The sequence below is a fragment of the Atractosteus spatula genome, chromosome 6 (genome assembly GCF_055471065.1).
Source record: "Atractosteus spatula isolate fAtrSpa1 chromosome 6, fAtrSpa1.hap1, whole genome shotgun sequence".
NCBI classification, from domain to species: domain Eukaryota; kingdom Metazoa; phylum Chordata; class Actinopteri; order Semionotiformes; family Lepisosteidae; genus Atractosteus; species Atractosteus spatula.
Window position 1 is genome coordinate 39943191 of NC_142711.1, and position 22258 is coordinate 39965448.

General features: G+C 39.2%; 1 protein-coding gene across 1 annotated transcript in view; it reads right to left on the reverse strand.

Annotated features, from left to right (window-relative positions):
- vopp1b (VOPP1 WW domain binding protein b) overlaps positions 1 to 5606 on the reverse strand; it is a 99801-nt gene extending 94195 nt beyond the window's left edge. The window contains exon 1 of the mRNA XM_088919590.1: positions 4941 to 5606. Coding sequence (XP_088775716.1) covers positions 4941 to 4991 — 51 coding nt within the window. The 5' untranslated portion in view covers positions 4992 to 5606. The remainder of the gene's footprint in view (positions 1 to 4940) is intronic.
- Positions 5607 to 22258: the final 16652 nt, after the last annotated feature.

Genomic DNA, 22258 nt, shown 5'->3' on the forward strand with positions numbered 1-22258 from the left:
TTCATACAGTAATTTAAGGACATTGAATTTGTTTGCTCTTTTAAAAGTGATGCATTCCATTTGTGACAGGTGTCAAGTGCAATCAACATGAACAAATGTCACTGCAATTTGAAAGAAGCTTTAAGGTGTTATTCCCTTTTATTTGGCTCTGTTCTATTACACGCCCCACTAAAGGAAGGTACTTTGTCAAGAGTATTTCAATAAAAATAGAAAGGTTATTGTTTGAAAACACAACTAATCTGCATATCCCATAGTAATAAAGAACAATAACAATATAATATGGGCTCTGGGCCACCATGACCCTGAATTGAATAAGCAGTTATTGAAGGTGATGTGATGTGAACAATACAATAAAAACTTCTATTAGCAATCTTAAACTGACAGTTTGAATCTTAGAACATTACATGTGAGAAATTAGACTGAAGATCCTTTCCATTTTCACAATTACAAGATTTCCTTCCATTTAGCAAGAAACATAATTTCTTACAAGCCTTTCTCTGTTTCGTGTTTGAGCCTTACAGGGTTACATGGCAAGACAAGACTAGTTAGGAAATCTCCTGATTTTAGAAAGAAACAGTGTAGCTGACATCATCTTTGCATCTTCTTCCTACTAAGTGTTGTCTTGCACACTCAGCTAATGGATGGAAGCAGACTGATTTAAACTACATTGCACAATGACTGCCTCCTCATTACTTTTTTTCAGCTCACACAGCTGTGGTAGTATTGAGCTGCATTTGAACCACTAAACTAAAACATACACTCACTGAAAGATTAATTAAATTGGTGAATGACTTACTTGAGTAAAACGTACTGTGAACATACTATATTCAAGTTTCCAAGTTTATAGTAATTGTATCACACATCTATGTCTACACATTTAAATTTTTGATCTTACAAACATTAAAATACATTTTTTGGTCTATCATGTCATTAGTAAATCTAAAACAAATTTTAACATTTGGGCAAATATTTTCTTGAATCAGGATATACTGTAAGTAATCTAGTTTTCCTTCTTCCTGTGTACTAACAAGGATCAGGTGCTCCCTAGTTGATATCTGTCCAATCAAAACTCAGAAAAAAGGATCTGTCTGACTATGAGGTAACTGAGCAGTTTGGAAAGATCTTACTTTGAAAGCCCTTATTCCACTGCAGCCTTAATTAATATCAGTGCCCCGGAAGCAGAATTTGGAATAAGTCAATACCTGATTTCTATAGCAAGTTTTCCATATAAAACTTAATACAATGATTTCAGTATAAAAAACAGACAGCATATGCATATGACAGCATTGGCATTTTCGTCACTGCCCAGTGTATTGTAGCTACAGGATTTTTTGTTTAAATATAATGAGTAAAACTCAGCCAAGTTCTTTATTTATGCATTAAGGTTAAAGTTGTGCAAACAGACCTTTTCCTAATATTGACCTGACAACAGTTAGGTTGCTGCTTCTCATATACCTCAGATTCCTCTGTCAGTTCTTCCCTGTTCCTGCCTGTTCTCTCCCCTAGGTTGCTGCAGATCACAGCCACAACACATTATGACTGAAGGAAGTGCTGAAGGAAGGGCAAACTCATACTGGGCTCCAGTGTGAATAAGGCTCTTGCTTTCTCAGACTCTCTCCAGTTCTTTATAGTATCCATGTCTTTCTTGCTTTTTTACAGACATACAGATACATGCAGTATATACTGTATTCATATATTCGGGTTCCTTAGAGTGTAGTATGAATAATACCTGCTTCCTGGTACAACACTGTGGACAAAGTGAAACCCCCGCAGGTACACAGGGCCTGAGGGCAGTGTCAACACCAGCTGTTTTGCTAGCTGGCATCAGAGGAACTTTTTAATCATTCCCTGATGCGATAACAAGAAATGATAAAATAAATAACAGTCTGTTTAGTGTCCCCAGGTGATTTACTAATCCGGAAATCTAAATAAGAATTCCAGACTAACATCTGATACTTTTTCAATGATATAAATGACACACTTCACCCCAGCTGCTGCAGCTAACAACTAAATCCTGAATGTTCTGATTTAGAAAATACAAACAGTGCTCAGGAGATCCCTGGAAGGAACCAATCTGAAGCTTGTACAGTATCTATCGTGAACTAGCATTGAGACTTCAAATAAATACTGAACAATACACATTTCAATCCATTTTTTAAGATGGAATTCAAATTTAACTTGATTTTAACCGTCTTTAATTTTCTGGTTTCATTTACAGCATTCTTTTGCTGAATGTCTCTTCAGTAGTTCAGTAAGATCCTAATGAAAGATGAATATGCATAATGTATTTGGTAAGGCTCACCTATCCAAGGCTGGATAAGATGCCCAAACCCCCCTCACTATTGTGATGGTGAGCTGCAAAGGTGTAAATGGGCAAGTGGGCGTGATTTAGGAGGATCTGTAGAATTTTGTTTTCACTTGACATTATAGAGTGTTTTGTGTGGCTCAAAAGCGGAAAATCCCAATTAAATACATTATGAATCCTTACAGTAACAATAACAATGTGAAAATTCCAAGGAGAGTAAACACTTTTGATAGCCACTGTTTCAAAAATATTTTTTGTATCACATAGTAAAACTCTATCACATACAGTAGGTGGATAGAAGTATGCAAGATTAGGATCTAATTATCCTTCTGAACTTCTCTTATAAACTCCATTATGTAAACTTTAAGAAACAACAATGAAAGTGTAAGTAAATAAATAAAGAGAATTTGTAAATTACATGCTTCATGCTTCATATGGAAATCTTCCATCTTCCAAAACTGTATACTTCTGCCACTGCTTCAGAGGTTAGGACTATTTTCTAAAATAAAATGTCGCTATTCCCAAAGCTATTCCAGAAACACCATTTGGACCTCACTACTATCACTGAAGGCCCGATAAGCAGAGATTCCTTTCATTTGGTACAATAAATTAATATTCAAGAACTGTCACCAAATTCAAACAATTAGGATGATAACAATATTCAATATTCAGACAATATTCTGGGACCAGAAGATCAAGATGTTAGTGGTATCTTCTTTGAGGTGTACTACGGAACATTAGCAAAATGCACTGCTCAGAACCTCAGGGCACTTACTACCAGTCTCTTTCTGCTACAAGACACCAAGTGATCACTTAGTGAGGCCTACAGTGCAGCACATTGAGAAGCTGGCTTTATACACTATTGGACTTGTGCACCAACTGCAATGTACTCAGTGACATATCCAAATAGTTTTAATCTTAAAATAGAATAATCTGACACCAACAGTAAGGTTCACACAAACAAGAAATCACAAAAAAATGTATGGTCAGTTCCAATTCCTAATCTCATACTTGAAAAAAATATTGATGAAAATCCTTACAAATTAAGACTCAGATACCTTCTTCCATAATATCACCTTTTTAAAATGAAGTAGAGAATTAGTTCAAAAGGCATTTCTCCATTTTTGATAATTGATTCTTGTACTTGACTTTGAACTAACTGCCCAAATCACTGACATTGACACTTTTCACCCCGTTCAGGCTTTTGAAAACAAACATGAACTCTTCCTCTATTTTTCCAATTAATATCAGTTTCGTAGTCTTCTGTAGTCTACAAAGAACTTTCTCTAGCAGATACATTTGAGAAACGTCCATTGTGAAAATAAGTAGCCATTTTAATAGACGTTTCCAAATACATTTTTGTTAATTAAAACTTTAACCTTAAATCTAATGTCATGCATATTTTAAAGCCGCACATTTCAATGAAACGATTAGGTCATTAAGACACAGCTTTACTACAGCAATTTATAACAGCAAATGGAGAACATTCCTTTGGGAGCTGGAATGAAGCAGTAATTGGTACATAAAGGCCAACTTCCTGTGCAGACTTACTGTACATGCATTTTATTTTTCAAAATAATAATTCACAAGGTTATGTGAATTAGTGAGTATATAAATTAACAAAATGTATTTCACCACTCACTATGTATAATTTCAAGTGTAAAGCTTGAAAGTAAAGTAAAGTTTATCGAGTTGCAGACATTCATACAACCAGTTTATGTTGGGTAAGCTTTTAGGTATGCAGTCTCGGAAATAAATGAAAGTGCAAACATGTAACCTGATGCTATCCCCCCAAAAACTGCGTTTTGGAAACGACAAATATTTCCATTTTGTTCTTTCCAAAGAATCAGTAAACGAAGTGAAAAACTAAATCCCAGAGATCTTTGACACTAGAAATGTAAGATACATCAAAGTATCCCACATAGGTGTATTTCTGATTATTTGCTGTAGTTCAGCTTCTCTTCTCAATTTCAAGCAAGAACGCTAATGCTCTAACATGAGCAATAAGATACATCATCTTCCCTTTTGAAACATTAAAAGAACAAAAAGTATAAAACATTGTGCTGCCAGTTTACTGTATATGGATGTGTGTAACTGTATACAACAAGAATATCATGCATAGTATTCCTCTTGCATATATTAAATGGCCATTGAAAGGGATCAAAAGACTAAACTTCCTAGTTACACATAAAATACTGCCGAAATTACGATTTTTTCTTTACTTGTAAAAAGACCAGTGTTACGCTCATTCAGTTCAATTTGGAACCTGTATCCCAACAGTGTTTCTAATTTGTAGCTCCAGACAAGTATTGCCCCAATAAAACTATTCATATAAAGCTCTTCGCTGCCAGAACCCCGCTTTCTATACCCAAAGATTACAGTTAAAAAAAACCGCAAGCTTGTCAGAATACAAAAACACTTGCATAACACGTTATAATTATCGCTTCCTATTATTTAAAATGTGATTTAGGTTTCCCGTTTCCTTCTGCTACAGCGTATAATCTTTTATAGTTTTGTTTGGGCACCTTTCAGATTTTTATTACTAATTATTTTCCTTCCGATAAAATGAAGGGTGGTAGCATTGAGTTACGGGGTTCCTGTAAACAAAACGACGTAACGGACAGACGTTACTCACCTCTAAAAATATCCAGATTATCAAAATAACACCAGAGTGACGTTTCTTCATTTCTGTTTTGTAAAATAGCAGCTCCAATTATAAGAAAACCAAAGAGGAAGAAAGAGCGAAGTATGCTGTCCTTATCACAAAACGACTTTCATACCGCGAAAGACATACAGAATATTTACAAAGCGGCTCCTTGCAATTGCCATCAGATCAGCTGTTACTTAAGGAAAACGCTCAAGGGAGACACCACGTATGTTCCACGCTGTCAGTGTAGAGCACCGACCGCAATGTTCGTATTTACGCGAAATATTTAATTTTACTTCGGTTAACTTTGAAGAAAAACACGTTTCATTTACCCGAAATGTGGTAAAGTATAGAGTCCATTTCGTTTTGGTTATATAGTATTAAAAACACGACGATGATGATAAAAATCCACACAAAGAAAGCAAGCTGTATTATTTCAGCAACCCACGCCCCTTGTCTGGGAATAATCTCCAAAAATGGAAAACAGCAGCAACGAGATCAGAGACTGATCGAAGCCGGAAGAGGTGAACTCCAGGGGAGCCCGATCTGTCTAGTGTAACCACATTTGAACAGAGTCTTTTCACCTTGGTCACACACACAGCTAGCGGAAAGGGGATGAAAACACGACGACTTCAAGGAACCAGCGATTAATTTCTGCAATGACAGCGAGCAACGACCTTCAGTGTCAAAACAAGAACCAAGAACATTGTGCAAATTACTGTTCAGATGACAGAATTTTTAAAGGAGATTTTTAGGGAACTACTAGATGTACTACAAGTAATGATGATGATCACACACGATGATGACAACGAGGGAAACTCGTTTATAAATAGAAAAAGGCAGTTGTTTCGCGACTGTAAATGAGCAGCACAGCCAGATGCTCAACATCAAACAGATGTATCAATTAAGTGCAACTTCTCTTAGCGCCCCGAGAACACGAGTATCGGAATGGGGCGAGAAGTACTGTACTACATCTTAATTTGTAAACCTGCTGGGGGAACAAGTCCTCTGTTCATGCTTTACGCACTACGTGCAGGTATAGTTGGACAAAACGTGAGACTAAAAAGAAAAGGGATTTGGCAAGACAATGAACCAGATTCGTTCTTTCTCTCCATGGTGCCACAGACAAACGACAAATTCATTGTTTTCTCAAATCATCTCAATTTCGAATATCAGAAGATGTCTTGTTTGGCATTCAGCACGGGAGGGGGCAAATAGCAAGTAACGTGTTCAGGAATTTGAAAACGCAAAAAATAATGATAACTCTTTGCTATAGGAGTAATAGAAAAGTAGCCCCGAAAACAATTATTTTTATTAGTGACGTCAGTAAACCATGACTACTAACAACTGGCGTTGCGGCCGAACAGCGCCCGGCTGGGGTGCGCGGTGAGGGGCAGGATGGCGGTAGTAGTGGTGGCCGCTGTAGTAGGAGAGCCGCTGGCCGGTGCGGCTGACCAATGGTGTACACAGACGCGAGATCGCCCGGACTCATGGGTATACATGTACCCAATTACCACACCATACCTTTGTAACTGTACCCGAATTGATCCCAGTGTGTTGTAGCTCGTTATCTCTCCCTTTCTGTTGTGGTTGCTGTGCCGGACGCACGTCCGATTAATAAAGAGAGCCTTGTTTTCAGTTAGCAAGAGCCCGAGTCCCTGTCTCTATCCTCACCAAACCAGGATGGTATAGTTAAAGTAGCATCATTTCTGCAAAATCATTTGCTGTATTAAAAATAATCTGTTGTTTTTTAGCTGTAGTGTGGGCAGCAAGACTGAAGGCAGTTGTTTTGAGTATTGTACTGAATCTGAACATTTTAATATTTAGAAATAGAATTGTACTGTACATGTGTCACAACCTGAATCTTGCAGCAGAGAGATAGGGAGTTTGGGAAGACTGCAATAATTATTTGGAAGATCAGTTGTTGGAGAAATATAATCTCTCTGAGACAGGAAATAAAAGTTTTTAAAAAGTTAAACATTATTACATAACTACCAAAATTACTAATGTTGCTAAGAGAAAAATTACATTAAAAAAAAGAAGTGCTAAAGAATTTTGGGTGTCATGTTTTTGGTAGTAGTCTTCGCTTTCAGTTCCACTGAGAAACCATACGGCCAATGATAAAGATAACATCTGTATCATTTGGCCTATAAACACAATATCTGCCAGGTGTGACTGTGTGCAATGTGTGACTGTGTGTACAATTTGTGTGCTTCTGTTTTACATGCTTGGCTTATACAGTAACACTAATGTAACTGAAATTACAGAAAGACTACAGAGAAGTAACGGAGAGGAGTATTATAGAGATGAGCCACTCTCCAGCAGTGTAATAAGCTGGAGGAGACTTTCCTAAGCTCACAAGGGAAGCTTTATTGCCCTTTTATTTACAAAAAATGCAATAGAGAAAAATTGGATTCCTCCCTGCTTTTATCGGGTAAAAAGGAAGGAAGGGCTGAGCCTAAGGGGAAAGAGGATGAGTCACTGGAACAGGCCATTCTGGGGGGTTAAGTGCTACACTATTGTATTAGGGTGAACTCCGTGTCTCAGAAACACAGAAAAGGTGGAAGAGGTGAAAGATTAGCCTAGACATCTAAAAAGAGCATTCAGACACATGAAACCAAACTCTATCAATCAAGGGTCTCAGACATTATGTGTCAGACCACTACATTTAGATATCAGTCATAATAAAGCTTTGTGTAATGTCATCAGGTGCTGTATGCACATATAAAGGAACATGGTTATTGTGGGTAATTCAAGATTTCCATAAATTGGAAAAAGCCATCAGAGGTGTTAGAAGCTGAAACTGATATAGTCTAAGAACAGCTTTGTCAGAGCACATAAAGAGGCAGGTGTAGCCAACTCAGGTCCTGGAGACCCACAGTCCAGCAAGTCTCCTTTAAAATAACATTTTGTTAAGACATAGAATTTATGAGTTATGTTGAATTAACTGAATTGGTTTATTTAAGTACAGAACAGTTATACTGGTATTTGAGATCTGCAAGTAATATGGACATCTTCAATTCAAGTGATCACTAAATTACTTAATTGCAAAAAAACATCTTCCTCAATGGTTAGAAGGAAATTGTTGCAAGTCATTACAAACAGATGATTTAAAGGTAATCCATAAAAACTGCTGGACTGTGCCATTCTGGAATCACCGCTGGCCATCTTCAAGTTCAAATTCAAGTTTATTGTCATTATACTCATGTACAGGTATATGGTATAATGAAATGCTATTTATTTTTAATGCTAATCTTAATAGTATCAGGAATGTCTGCATTGATTTACAGTATGCAAGAAAAAAAATTAAGATAACATTGAAATATCACATTTCCTAAATTTCATTTGTGTCCTTAAACATAGCCGTGCCATCAAACATTCTCTACGTTTTGTAGGAATCTTAACCCTAACCCTAGCTAAGGGTTTGAGTGGGTTAGTTTTAGGATTCAGACTTTCTTCAACTAATTAATGCAACCTTCCAGTAATTTGGGAGGAAAATATACTTCTCTGAATGACAATGTTAGTCTAAAAATGACTCATCACTCTTGTCACAATAAAGAGAATGTATTGTTACAGCTTTGGGTGACTTGAGAAGTGTCTCTTAGATTTTAGATAAAGTTTGTGACACTAGGAAGAGTAAACACTTTTAGCTTCAAAGCAGTGAGGATATTTGCTGAGGTCTGGGGGTCCCTGTGAGCAGAAACAATAGTAAAGTTTATCTTAGTATACTTAGGCAAGTTGTGGATTAATGATTGCAAAGGAGCAGGACAGAAAGACACAGTATCAGTTCACCTCAAGAGAAGGGGAGAAAGAGGCAAGAGGAAGAAGAAGAGGAGAAGCAGGAGGAAAAGGAAGAAACAAGGAGAGCAAGGCAAGGAGAGGAGAGAGAAGTCCAGAGGAGATGGGTCTTGAAGCTTGCGCCAGGCGAGAGCTCCTACTTCATGATCATCCAAACAAAACCTGACTGAAGCTAAGTATTCAAACTTTGTTAGAGAGAGCATGCTATTCTGTTTTTTCAGGGAACCTGGGTTGCCAGAGTAAAAGATACCTCAGTTAAAAATGTCTTTCCTGATTAGGGTGCATTTTATGGATAAGGATATACAGTAGGCTCCCATTTATTTGGTGGCATCCAGGGTGCAGAGAGAGAGATCTAACTGCACGTTGCTTTGTATTCAGTTAGAAGTCAGCTCATCTCTTGTGTGGCCTCTGTAGGCATATTAAGAGTTTAGTGCTTAGTAGCAGTTCGGGGCTTCCTGGGTGACCAGAATGTTAGGCCTCTGAAACGCCTTTTCTGTAAATACTGTATATAATGTAACTTTATTTGTTTTTTTGTGTGTTGTGTCATTGTTTTAAAATATCTGTCCAGCCCCATTTGTAACAATATAATGTAAATTGCTGCATTGTATGTTTTGTGTCTTGCGTAGTTTATTATAATAAATATTTGTTTTAGCCAAGTATGCCTGGATTATTACTCCTCTCAACAAAGCTATGCCAGAGAATAAAAATTCACATTCCTCTAATTATACCAGCCGCTCGGGTATATAGTTAGAAATCACATACAAGTTGGGGGTCATGAATAATGATTTCACTGATTGACTAAACTGCTTGGTCAATTGCTAATTTTTACCAGTTTCGTAACCCCCCATTTGTAACAGTATCAACAATGGTAAAATTCGGTTCTTCGACAAGTATTCTGTTATTGGAATCTTCATGGTGAATGCTGCTGTCAAATGAACATGGTTTCATGGTTAAATACGGTGGGAGTCAGGAATACCAAATAAATTTTGTCTTAATATTTAAGAGAGATCACTTTATTGGCCATATACAATTTCTTGTATTAGGAATTTGTCTTTGCATACCCCAACTTGCTCTCCGTGATGTCACGGATGTTGGAAAGCATGCCGTGGAATGGCCAGGAGAGCAATAAAGACCTTATGCGTAGCGGCAAAACGGTGGTTAGCCTGGGCTCAGCAGGTCAGACGATGTCGATAAAGAAACCTATGCCCTAAGGCCATGGACATGGGGTGACCTGGTAATAGGCAGGTCTCGGGACATCTGTACCCTCAATGCCGAGCGAGGAGCAAAGGGTGAACTGGAAATATATAGCCCCACACAAAGACACACCGGAAGGACAAGCAAAGCACAGGAAAACTAGGAACAGGACAGAGTAGGAGCGCCCTCTATCTGTAGAGGGTGCGACACATGAGACGCACAGACAGGGAGAGAAGCTTGGGGTCAGAGCGCACAGTTAGCCATTTATATGGCGCCCCTGGAGCAGCTGGAGTTAAGGGCCTTGCTCAGGGGCCCAATGGAGTAGGATTCCTCTGCCAGCCACGGGATACAAACCGGCAACCTTCCAGCCGCAGGCACAGATCCTTAGCCACCGAATGCCAAATGCAAGAATTTCAAATTTATAATCACATTCCTTCAAATTATTGCTTTTAGAGCAGTTTACAATACAGAGCCTGTTAAGGCAATGCTGTGTATAGACCCATATATACAAAAAATGAAGATAACATTGAAATATAACATTTCCTAAATTCCATTTCTGTTCTAAACCACAGCCATACCATCAAACATTCTCTACGTTTTGTAGAAATCTTATCTCTAACCCTAGCCAAGGTTTTGGGTAGGTTAGGGTTAGGGTTCAGACAGTCTTCAAATAATTAATGCAACCTTCCACTCATTTGGGAGGAACATATACAGTACTTCAATGAATGACAATATTTGTCTGAAATGTCTAAATACCTTTGCCACAATAAAGATAATGTATCGACAATGGTAAAATTATATTCTTTGACAAGTATTCTGTTATTGGAATCTTCATGGTGAATGCTGCTGTCTAATGAGTATGATTTCATGGTTAAATAGGTTAGGAATCGGGAATACCAAATACATTTTGTCTAAAGCTTTTAATATGCCAGTGTAACCAATGTGACATGCAAGACATTTTAAGTTTGTAATCACTTTCCTTCAAACTATTGTTTTAAGATGAGCGTACATAACATAGCCTGTTAGGGCAATACTTTGTAAAGGCCCATATGTAGCGGCAATGCTCATTAATAAAACAGAATTAAGTGATGCTGTGCCTTTCCCAGTGAGGCCCCCCTCTCTCTCTCTCTCTCTCAATTCAATTCAAGGTGCTTTATTAGCATGACCAATGGGCACAATCAGTGTTGCCAAAGCAAATAAAATAATAAAAAACTAACATAAAAAAATAAAAGTAAAATAAAATCTACAGACATATTACAGACATTTAAAACAAAGACATATTATAAAATATTTACATTTACTGTATACAGAAGGAGCATTATTGGGAGACAAACTCACTGTTCCTCAGGCTGTGACAGGAGATCACATACTGGGTGAGTCAATTCAATTCAAGGTGCTTTATTAGCATGACCGATGGGTACAATCAGTGTTGCCAAAGCAAATGAAAGTAATGATATTTACATTAAACAAAACAAAAAATAAAAGTAAAATAAAATCTACAGACATATTACAGACATTTACAACAAAGACATATTATAAAATATTGACATATACTGTAGGCGGCTGGAGCATTATTGGGAGACAGACTCACTGTTCCTCAGGCTGTGACAGGAGATCACATACTGGGCTGCCAGTTCAACTGAGTTCCCTCCTCCCTCTCCCAGTAGGATTGGGACCCGTTGTGATTCTGGCAGGTGTGAAAACTCTGGGATTAGATTTCTAAATTTCGGGAAGAATGTTTCTCTAATCCCAGAGTATCTGTCACAGTGCAGTAGGAAGTGCACCTCTGTCTCTATTTCTCCCCCCTGGTAGTGGGAGCACAGCCTGTCCTCTCTGGGCAGCCAGGTCTGCCTGTGTCACCCAGTTTCTATGGCTAGGGTGTGGTCACTGAGCCTGTACTTTGTCAGGGTCTGTTTCTGTTTGTTGTTTCTTATCTTGGTCAAATATTCAGCTAGTGTGTATTGTCTGTTTAGGGTTCTGTAGCATTCCAGTTTATGTTGTGTTTGTGTGTGTGTGTCCCAGTGTGTGAGATATTGCTGTTTGATCTGTGCTGTGATGTGGTTGAGTCTGGGTTGTGGTGCTCTAGCAGTGCTGTCCTGAGGCTGGTTAGTGTCGGTGTGGCTCGGGTCAGTGAGCCTCAGGACCAGCTGGCTCAGGGGGCTCTGTTTTGGGCTCAGCTCTTGGCCCAGCAGGGCTTTGTGGTGGTAGGAATTTTGGTCGCTGTTTTTTAGGTGTAGCCAATACTTGAATATTCTTTTCTGTATGTTTATCAATAGTGGGTACTGGCCTAATTCGGCCCTGCACCCGTTGTTAGGTGTTTTTCTCTGCACATGGAGGATGTTTCTACAGATCTCCATGTGCAGAGTTTCTGTGGGGTGTTTGTCCCATTGAGTGTAATCCGGGTCTGTGAGGGGATACTCACCCAGTATCACATACTGGGTGAGTCTCTCTCTCTCTTGTCTCTGTTGTCCAAGCCACAGAGTAGCCATTCATACCGCTCACTGAGTTAGGAATGTTTGTCCTCCTGATAAGGAACAGCTTCCAGGATTGCAATGTAACCAGTGCTATGATGATGGACGCCCATTCTTGGTGCCTGGGTGTCTAGTAAGACTGGTAAGCACATCTGGATTGCAGTCCTAGAGTCAGAGATCATGGTCAATCACTCGTACAGTTGACCAACCAATCTGGGACCTGCAGGGCGTGGACACTCCCACGTCTCCGTCAACCTTTTGACCAATCACCACTCGTATTGTTCTCTGTTAAAAGGCGATGCACAGACTTTAGATCTACTCCTCTGTTCACTCTAGCGCTCTCTCCGACTTAATCACGTTGACTGCCAGCACTGTCATCTGAGTGTGGGACTTGCAACGTTGTTCGAAGCACTGAGCTAGAGGAAGCCCGTATGTAAAGACAGAATTCTGCCCGGGGTCAAGCCTGCAGCACAGACCACCATAGACACCCACCTGATCAACGGAGCATACGGTTGGACCCTTGTCGACATCTGAATAGTTTATTCAGAAGTAGCTGCTACATCTGAAGCAAAGCAAGTTTATTCGCCCCTAAAGAGTGACTCAACACAGTCACTCCATATGCACAGAGAGTTCCTAGTTCAGCTCAAGGTTAACTAGCAGGTCCTTGGAGAGTAACCAGAAAGTTCTCCTTTCCATCTCCCCACGACTCCGAGCACCAGGACTGGTTGGCCCCCGAGCCAGCGGAGCACCGATTGAATCGACCGAGCCAGTCAGCTGTTCTTCGCTATTCGTGCCGGGAGGTATACAGTAGGCACTCAAACAAGTTTCCCTAGGCAGTGTCTTCGGTGGCCCCTAGTGGCCGTGTTATGGTCATTAGACATTCTGGTTAACTGAAAAAGCAGTAAATAGGCAAAGCGGAATGTCAGGATATACAGTGTAATTATAAGTGAGTATCTCAAATGAAGGGACTTTATGTTTAATTTGCACTACTCCTCATTTAGAATACTGTTCACAGTTTTGGTTAGCACATCAAAAAATATTCTTTCTGAAGTCAGCTGAAGGCAACAAAGTTTACGACACTGACACTCTAAGAAACTGAACCTCTTCAGTTTTGAACAGAGAGGACCATGAAGGGACTAGATTAAAGAATTTAAAATCCACTAGACTAAAAAAATTAAGTCCACAAAGGTAGTGATAAAGGCAATCCAGTATATTTCTTCAGAATCTACACTGAAATGTGAACTAGAGGACGCAAGTAAAAGTGCATTAAAAATTGAGAACGGGAAATGCATTTCACACAAAGGATTGTAAGAGTCTAGAACAAGCTACCCAGCTACGTTGTTGAAGATTATATCATTGGCTTTATTTAAGAAATGTGTGCATGAAAATCTCAGATATATTAGCTATTTAGCAAACTTTCATTTGGTGATTCCTTCTTATGTTCCTATGTAGAGTCTGTGTAGAGTGTATACCAAGAGGTTATTTTTATGTAAAATTACTTGTTGCCCACAAATACTGTATATGTCCTAGGTTGTCTGCTGTATGACAGATCAAAAACCTCCCAGTGTTAGCAACATCATGCCTGAATATAGATCTCAAGGCTTTTTAATTTTTAAATAATCCAAATATGCAATGCAAGGAAAACTGAAATTCCATGAAGCTGGATGAATTCGTTTAGATTGTACTAAGCAGTTTCCAAGAACAACTGGAACGTTGCTGCCATTTTTTTCTTGGACAGACAGATACATTAATCAGTGAGTTTTGCAACAAGAAAGGGCCTCCTAAAGTTGAGCCACTTTTGATTAAACCAGTCAGAAAAATAAATCTTCGGTATGTAATTGGAAACCTCTCATAACATGCAGCAGCTTTTAAGGACCAGAGTTATCACTGCCTAAATTGCTGAAAAAAATATCCACCTCTGTTGTAGGTTGCATTTTATAGGTTGCTGTATAAATCTTGCTGGACTACAGCCCTCTACATTAATGGCAGGTCACCTCTGAATTCAGTGGTCTGATAAGACTTCAGTATTGGGGTGAGGTAGTGTGTGACTCAGCAAGCCTCATGTACCCAGTTCATTACCTGCCCATGAGAGGCTATGATGCCTCTCTGTTCTACGAACTGAACCAATTATGGAAGCATACTGGCATTCTGTATATTATTAATCAGAAAGACAGGAGACACACTTTTGTATTTGCTTTTGATTGTTTTTATAGAACTAAGAATACAGGTTTTATTTTAGACTGTTCTTTTTATATAAGCTGCCTTCAATTATGACATCAAGTAGTCATTTATGCAAGAGTTATGTAACAGTTGAGTGTGTTCCAATGTTGGCAGCAAGTAAAGGAGAGACATGTTAAACTACCTGTTAACAGCCATTTTTGTCTCTGAGAATAACTACCAAAACATGATGCCGGCTTTTGTAAATAAATATTCCTCATTATCAACAAAAATGCTGGAGTTAATTGAAATATATTTTTCTGATTATATGTTGATCAAAGTTCATTCATATCTATATTTACAGTATATCCCTGCAATAGTGAGACAAATTATAGGGAAACCAAGAAAGATTTATATGAATCATTTCCTCAAATATATCAATGTTCTCGTAAGAAAATACTGAAGAGGATTTAAGATTTTATGTCCATTTTTCATACAACTTTAATTTTGCCAACTGGTATGTGAGCATTTTTATAGATCCCTGTATTATTTTCAACTTTGTATCTTGCTTCAAACCTTCTAGTTATGTTTGTGAGCTGAAAAGACTATTACTAGATTATTACATTATTCTACTATTGCAGTAGAAAATAGTGGTGTAAACTGAGAACATTTCCACTGCAGAAAACCTACCCACCTCTTTCTTTTATGCGTTATGATCTTATGAATTAAGATCGCAAAACATAGTCTGACAGGGTGTGGGACATTATCTTTCATTTTCCCTGATTACTTTTTTGTACCAAATATCACAATTTTTCTCTTACTGTTTACACCAGATTAATATTACTGTGCATTCCTTTAGTTTTAACTGAGGTGTTTTCATGCTTTACCACACTTTGACCATAATATGATTTACTTCATTAAATGCTTATACATACGTTGTATTTCAGTCTTTTATTCAATCCAACAAAAAAACTTTTCTTCTGTGTACTGTCCTTGCAGAACCAAATTTGTGACAGGATATGGTTTCATTGTAGATGATTAAAGCTTCTTGGACAAACATAGGTTTCCATTTTCACTATTAACAAAAAGTCACGATCGTCATCCCTCCTCTAGAGAGCTCTCCTACCCTTTTTCGATGTGTTCCCAGCTTTATTTGTCCCAGCTGTGTCCTTTCCCCCTTTCCCTACTTAAGCCCAGCGTCTCCATAGCTCTAGGCTCAGCTTTGGAAGACGGATGCCCGGAAACCCGCCTACCACCGGGCACAGGAGCGCCTTGTCCCGTCAAGCTTTTAATTATCCGTGTTCCTAGTTCCCTGTTCCCAAGTTTGTCTTGGATGGATCTCCCGGCACCTGGACCTTGGACTGCGCCCTGATTTTCCCCATTGGACTTCCTTTGGACTTGTTCGCCTGCGCTCCCCCCATGCACCAGTTCACTGCCGTCACCACCCCCAGTGTTTCTACCCGGCCTGATCCTGCTGTGTCTTCACTGATGTCCTCCTCCAGTCACTTCCTGATTATACTGTCTCGCAGAGGGTCTTAAAACAACACATTTCACAGGAGTCAGAACTGGCTCCCATGACACAAAATAGCTGTGGTGTGGTTCTGAAAAACATAAAGCAAAAATAATTATCTTCAATCTGATGTAACTGTGTAGGAAATTCTGTGCAGTAGATCAGAGTCAATCATACTAGGATCTCTGAAATGGCAGCCACGCCACACTTGATCTTATTCTCACTCTTAAATCTAGTATCTCTTCCCTTTGACATGACTTACTGTATATATATCCTTTGCTCCACACCTGTGCTTGTTATCTGAGCTTCTCCCTCTGAGGCAGACATCACACTGCTACAACTGGAGCTCCGTGGCATCAGACCCAGGGGACAACACCTTTCGTGACTCTTTCATGCAAGACAGCCTCATGTCAGAGCGTTACACATTAATGAGCATCAGGCAGCTTGGAAGAGATTATTTCTGCTTTTCATAGCTTTCTTTCCTGTCATTTGTAGATTTTGAAAAATATGGACAGTGCTTTAATAAAGATGTGATATCAGGAAGCAATTTAAGCCCTATTGAAAAGTGATTTCTAAAAGGTGTCATTTATTTCAATGTTATATACTTATATCTTACCTGTGAGGATTAGAGCTGTCAAATTCACCATTCTGCTGCCGTTTTACTGTATGAGTTATGTGATATGATGAATTCATATTCACCCAACTGTCATTTGGAAACTGTATTGTTGTGAACAGAGATCAGCTCATGATCTGATTTCCTCGGACACTTGCACCACAGAAAATGGTGCCAACTTCATGGATTTCTTTGAAAGAACAAAAATCAATCTAGCAAGTAGCAAAGTCATGCAACAATCCCTAATGTCTTATTTGCAGAAACTGGGATGACGCTTTGCTCTTAAGATTGAATGTGATAAATCATGAATTATGGGAAGTGTCAAAACACAGACAGATGGTATATAATGATGTTCATGCTTATTGCCTGGTACTGTAAGTACCATTGTCCTGGTCTACAAACTACTGTACAGGTAGAATGTAATGGAATGGAAATAAGATCTTCAATTGTTAGCAGGCACCTTTACATGACCGTGGATTTCCCACTGATACTACAGTAGCTGCAACTGTATGGTTTCCATTGATAACCTGAACCTTGCTCTCTGTACTATGAAAGAATCTGTCATTCACAGGCTTTTCACAGCACTCTAATGTGACTCCATATAGAATTTACACCCACTTCATGTCTTTAGACAAAGCAGGTGAACATGAAGCACAGTTTTACGAACCAGAGAAAAGGCTTATAAGGCTGTATCCATCTAAGGATTTAGGGTTATCCATGAAAGTGATAAAAACATAATTTACTATTCAGGTTTTTATTTTAAAGCAGTCTTCCAGCAGCATAATTATTCGGTAATTATTTTAATGCACTAGGAGACAGTGCCTTATTGCTTTCATATCCTATCAATCATCTATTAGCTTTTTATGGTCCTTAATGTACAGTAAGTTCTTTCCATTTTAGCTGTTATCTGTTTCCCAAGACTAAGCATCTTTTCTGGTGGATGATATTTTGTTCAGGCAGTGTGCTGGTATTGACCTAACATACTCAGCCACAATAGACATTTCAAATGTGACCCTTTATAGGAGGTCTTGTAATAAAAGTGTTTAATGGTCTAAAACTTCAATTCACCTGAGGCTGCACTTCAGGGGAGTTTTTTTCAATTGATTCTGAGCTCAAAGAATCAGAAGCAGTGGGATTCTAGCTCATGTAACATACAGTAACACTACAGTGCATCTCACTCTGCTGCTCCAGGCAGGTGTTGACTATAAAACTTCTTCACATCATCTTTCCTTCCTTCACATTAGGGTGTTGTACAGTATATCTTCCCCAAACTAGTCTTTTAGCTTCCATTCCAACAGAGCTGCACATAATTTAATTATTAATTGATGGTTTATCTTTTTCTGTATTTTTATTTTCAGGAAATCATAAAAGTCCATCTTTAATTTGAAATTGAGACAACAAAGTCTAATTCAGTTGTTACCAAGCAGTGGTCCATGAAGCCTTGGGGAGCCACAAAGCTACTATAGGGCTGTGCAGAAAAGACAAATGTGATGTGGAATCAGGTTTAATGTTAAAACTGACATCACTCCATCCTGACATCCTGACTTTGAAGTCAGCAAAACAGTTGTGAATTAGGTTACTAAATTTAAATATGTTCACGCACATGCCTTCTTATGCTGCAAAGGTAGAGGATGGTGGCCGAGTAGGTTCAGGTTGCTGAGTTAGCAAGCGGTCCGATTTGCGCTCCTGTATGCGAAAGTCCAGTTCCTGCACTTGGGAGATAGTCATTTAACGTTTAGAAGTCAAGAATTAGCGGTGCCAGATGGTCCTTCAATTCTTCAGACAGACCTCTGCGAAACTGGAAAATTAGGGCTTCATTGCAAGTCAGTTGCATATTCCTGGAGAGATCAGTTTCCTTGGTGCAGGGAGGCTAAGCGAGATGCTACGTGGTGGTGGAAGTGGGTGTGACCAAAAACTGATTAAAATTTTTCCTGGAATAGATTGTAGTTGGCTGTTTCAGGAGCCTGTTTAACTAGGAGCACAGCCGCCCAGTCCAGTGCTTGTCCAGTCAAAAGGGAAACCACAAAAACTATTCTTTTTCCCAAGGAGGAGAAATGCTCAGGGTGAAGTTGGAAGGTAATCCAGCACCTAAAGATGTTAGACAAAGACATTTTATGGAGAGCGGAAGCCGGGTGTACTTAGCCGAGTCGCACTGCCAAAAGTCGTGGTCAGGAGGATGTCTAGAAGCCGGGTTTTCTCAAGATTATGGTTTTCTCAGATGAGGAGTTTATAATGAAGGGGAACTCTGTAAGTACGAATTTAGTACTGAGCAAAGAGGTGCAGGCGAGGAGCGAGGGTGGTCGGAAGGTGTGGTGAAGGACTAGGGATGTGGTTGTATAATTAGAATGTGTGTCGGCGTCTGTGGGAAGAAGCAGGGGCTTGTGTCTGATTAGTGGAGGCCGTGACAGCAAGTTCTTAAGTTTAAAAAGGGCTGCCAGGCAGAATTTAATTTTGCAGTTGAGTCACAGAGGGAAAACCTAATTTTTTCAAGGTGGAAAAAGTAGATCACATCCCTTACCCAGTGAGTGAAGGTGTGTGCAACCGGTTGTTTCCTATGGAGCAAAATCAAACATCTCACTAGTAAAGTGGAGAAGGCCAGGGTGCCTAACTTAATATTAGATAAAATGTGATTATGAGGGACACCAAAATACCTATAAGAGAAAAGGGCGCGAGGGTCTCATCTAGAATTGTTTAAAGAGATTCAAATGTAGACTTCTAAAATAATTCCAGTGCCAAACAAGACCAGCACATGTGAAAGAGAGTAGCAGGAGCCTGCTTGCACTTTTCACACTTACAGTATGATCGATGTTTGGGAAACTTTTAGCAGGCGGAGAACTATTTGAACTGTATTTAACCAAGCCTTGCACATATAGATGAGGAATGTATTAGAGATGGACTAGTTTCCCATAATTCTTCAGAAAGTTAAAATTTTAAATCCTGTTCCCATAGGAATTTCACAGCAGCCAATGTAGCGCAATCCAGAGACAGTATAGTGGAATACATTTGGGAAAAGACCCCTCCAGCATGGAGTTAACATAAGCATAAAATCAATAGATGAGTCTGGAGGGAGAGTTGGGAAATTTGGCACTTGGTTTCAGATAAAGTGTCGAATCTGAAGGTAACGAAAAAAGTGTGATTTGGGTAACTTAAATCATGGTTTTAATTAAGTGAGAGCACTTCTAGAATGTGCTGGGAAACCCTGTGATGGAGACTGCACCTCTTTCACAAACACAGGACTGATCATCATAGAAAAGAATTAGAATAGTGGAAAGGCATCCCAACCAGAGTCTATCCTTCCTCATTCCCATTGCTCGAGATTCAGTTGCTCCGGTTCCTCCACGACCCTGTATTCTTCTGTTGGATAAAGTGGATGGATAGGCAACATGGTAGTGCAGTGGCACAGTGGTTCGCAATTGTGCCTCACAGCGCTGGGGCCCTGGGTTCGATTCTGGACCCGAGGTCCTATCTGCATGCAGTCTGTGCTGTAAATTCTCCCTGTTTTCACATGAGTTTCCTCTGAGTGCTTCTTCCCACTGTCCCAAGATGTACTCATTGGTTAAATGGTTTCGGGAAAACTTGCACTGGTGGTGTGAGTTTGTGTCCATGTGTTGTCTGTCATAGACTAATGTCTTGTTCAGGGTATATCCTGCCTTGCGCCTGTTGCTTGCTTCTTCCAGCTACCCTGTCATCCTGCATTGGGTGAAGCGTTTAAAAAATGGACGGATGGTTCCTGACTCTGGTCTTGTACAGTATCCATTTGAGTTCTAATCCATTGATGCTAGGCAGATCCTTGAATTGATTCACTTCCTTGTTTGTACTTTGTATTTTCTCTATTATGAGACAACTCTCACAGTGGGTCAGTGTTTTTTTTCTACTAAACGTCCAGTTGGTTATGTTTCTGCTAGCACACTTGGAGTCCTGAGACTCTCTAATTAGCACAGGGTTCAATTTTTTAAGATCTCAATGCGTTTTAAAAAAGTTTGCAAATAAATAAATTAAATAAATTACCCTGTGATTAAGTGCTTGGCTGGAGAAAAAAAAAGTGACCTTTGGCTAGCAAACAATGTAGCACAGCCTGATAGCTCTACTTGCACCAAACATATGCATTCACATATCATGGACTACATATTTGAATTAAAGTCTCTGTAGCTCTCGAGTGGTAGTTTGTACTGTATTTTGTTCTCATGTATGGATCAGACCATATCACAATGCTCACCGCTGATGCGGTGGAGTGTAAGTTGCTAAATTGTCCTGTGAAACTGTAATTAGTCCTCGGTTATGAACATAACGAGGAAGTCTATTAACTGATTAACTGATGAAGACCATAAAATGGTGTTTTGAAGTGAAAAGTGATCTATGTGAAAATGGCATTTAAGCATCTAGCAGATATTCAATTGCATTTTGATTTTGATAACATATAAAAACACTGGAACAAGAAGCCAGACCATTTCACTCTTGAACAATCCCCAAAAGATAAAGGGTTCGCAGGCAAGATGAATTCAGAGTGAAATATCTTGGTTGTCATAGCAATAAAATAGGAGAAAAACAACACTTCAGGACTTCAGGAGTTGGTCTAGATAGATCATGTTATTGTTGCAAACCGGACTATAAATGGAAAGAAATGGAATTAAAGTGAAAGTAATTTTTAGCCAAGGCACAGAAAATAATTGTGTTAAGGATTGTTATTTTTTTCTATAATATTTAGTTTATAGCTCTGATTGGTTACTTTCAAAGGTGGAAAAAAAAGGTGGAAACCCTGCCTGGTTTGAATCTGCAGTTTGAATTAAACAGATCTCATCCTTTTTACTTGGCCCTCTTTACATGCTGAAGGAGTTCTCATGAGCTACCAGGCTATTCTTATTATGCTAATAGGCCAAATCATGTGTTGATTTGTCTTTGTTACCCTGTCAAAAATCCAAGATTACCTGCAACAAATGCTATGCTATCTAGCAATTAATAACAACAAAATCCCTGGTACACTATACATTATGTACAGTATTAAAACTAATTTACTATAGAGAAATGTTTTACATTTGGATATGAAGAGCTCATTTAGAAAAAAACCCAACAAAAATAACTGGTGATTATCTGATAGTTGATTATACAATATACTATTACTACTACTACTAATAATAATTCCTAAGATTCATATAGCCCTTTTCTGGACACTCCATTCAAAGCGCTTTACAGGTAATGGGGACTCTACTCCACCACCACCACCACTGTGCAGCATCCACCTGGATGATGTGACGACAGCCATAGTGCGCCACAACACTCACCACACATCAGCTATCAGTGGGGAGGAGAGCAGAGTAATGAAGCCAATTCATAGATGGAGATTATTAGGAGGCCATGATTGGCAAGGGCCAATGGGAAATTTGGCCAGGACACCAGGGTTACACCCCTACTCTTTTTGAGAAACACCCTGGGATTTTTAATGACCATAGAGAGTCAGGACCTCGGTTTTACGTTTCATCCAAAGGACGGCGCCTGTTTACAGTATAGTGTCCCCGTCACTATACTGGGGCATTAGGACCCACATGGACTGCAGGGTGAGCACCCC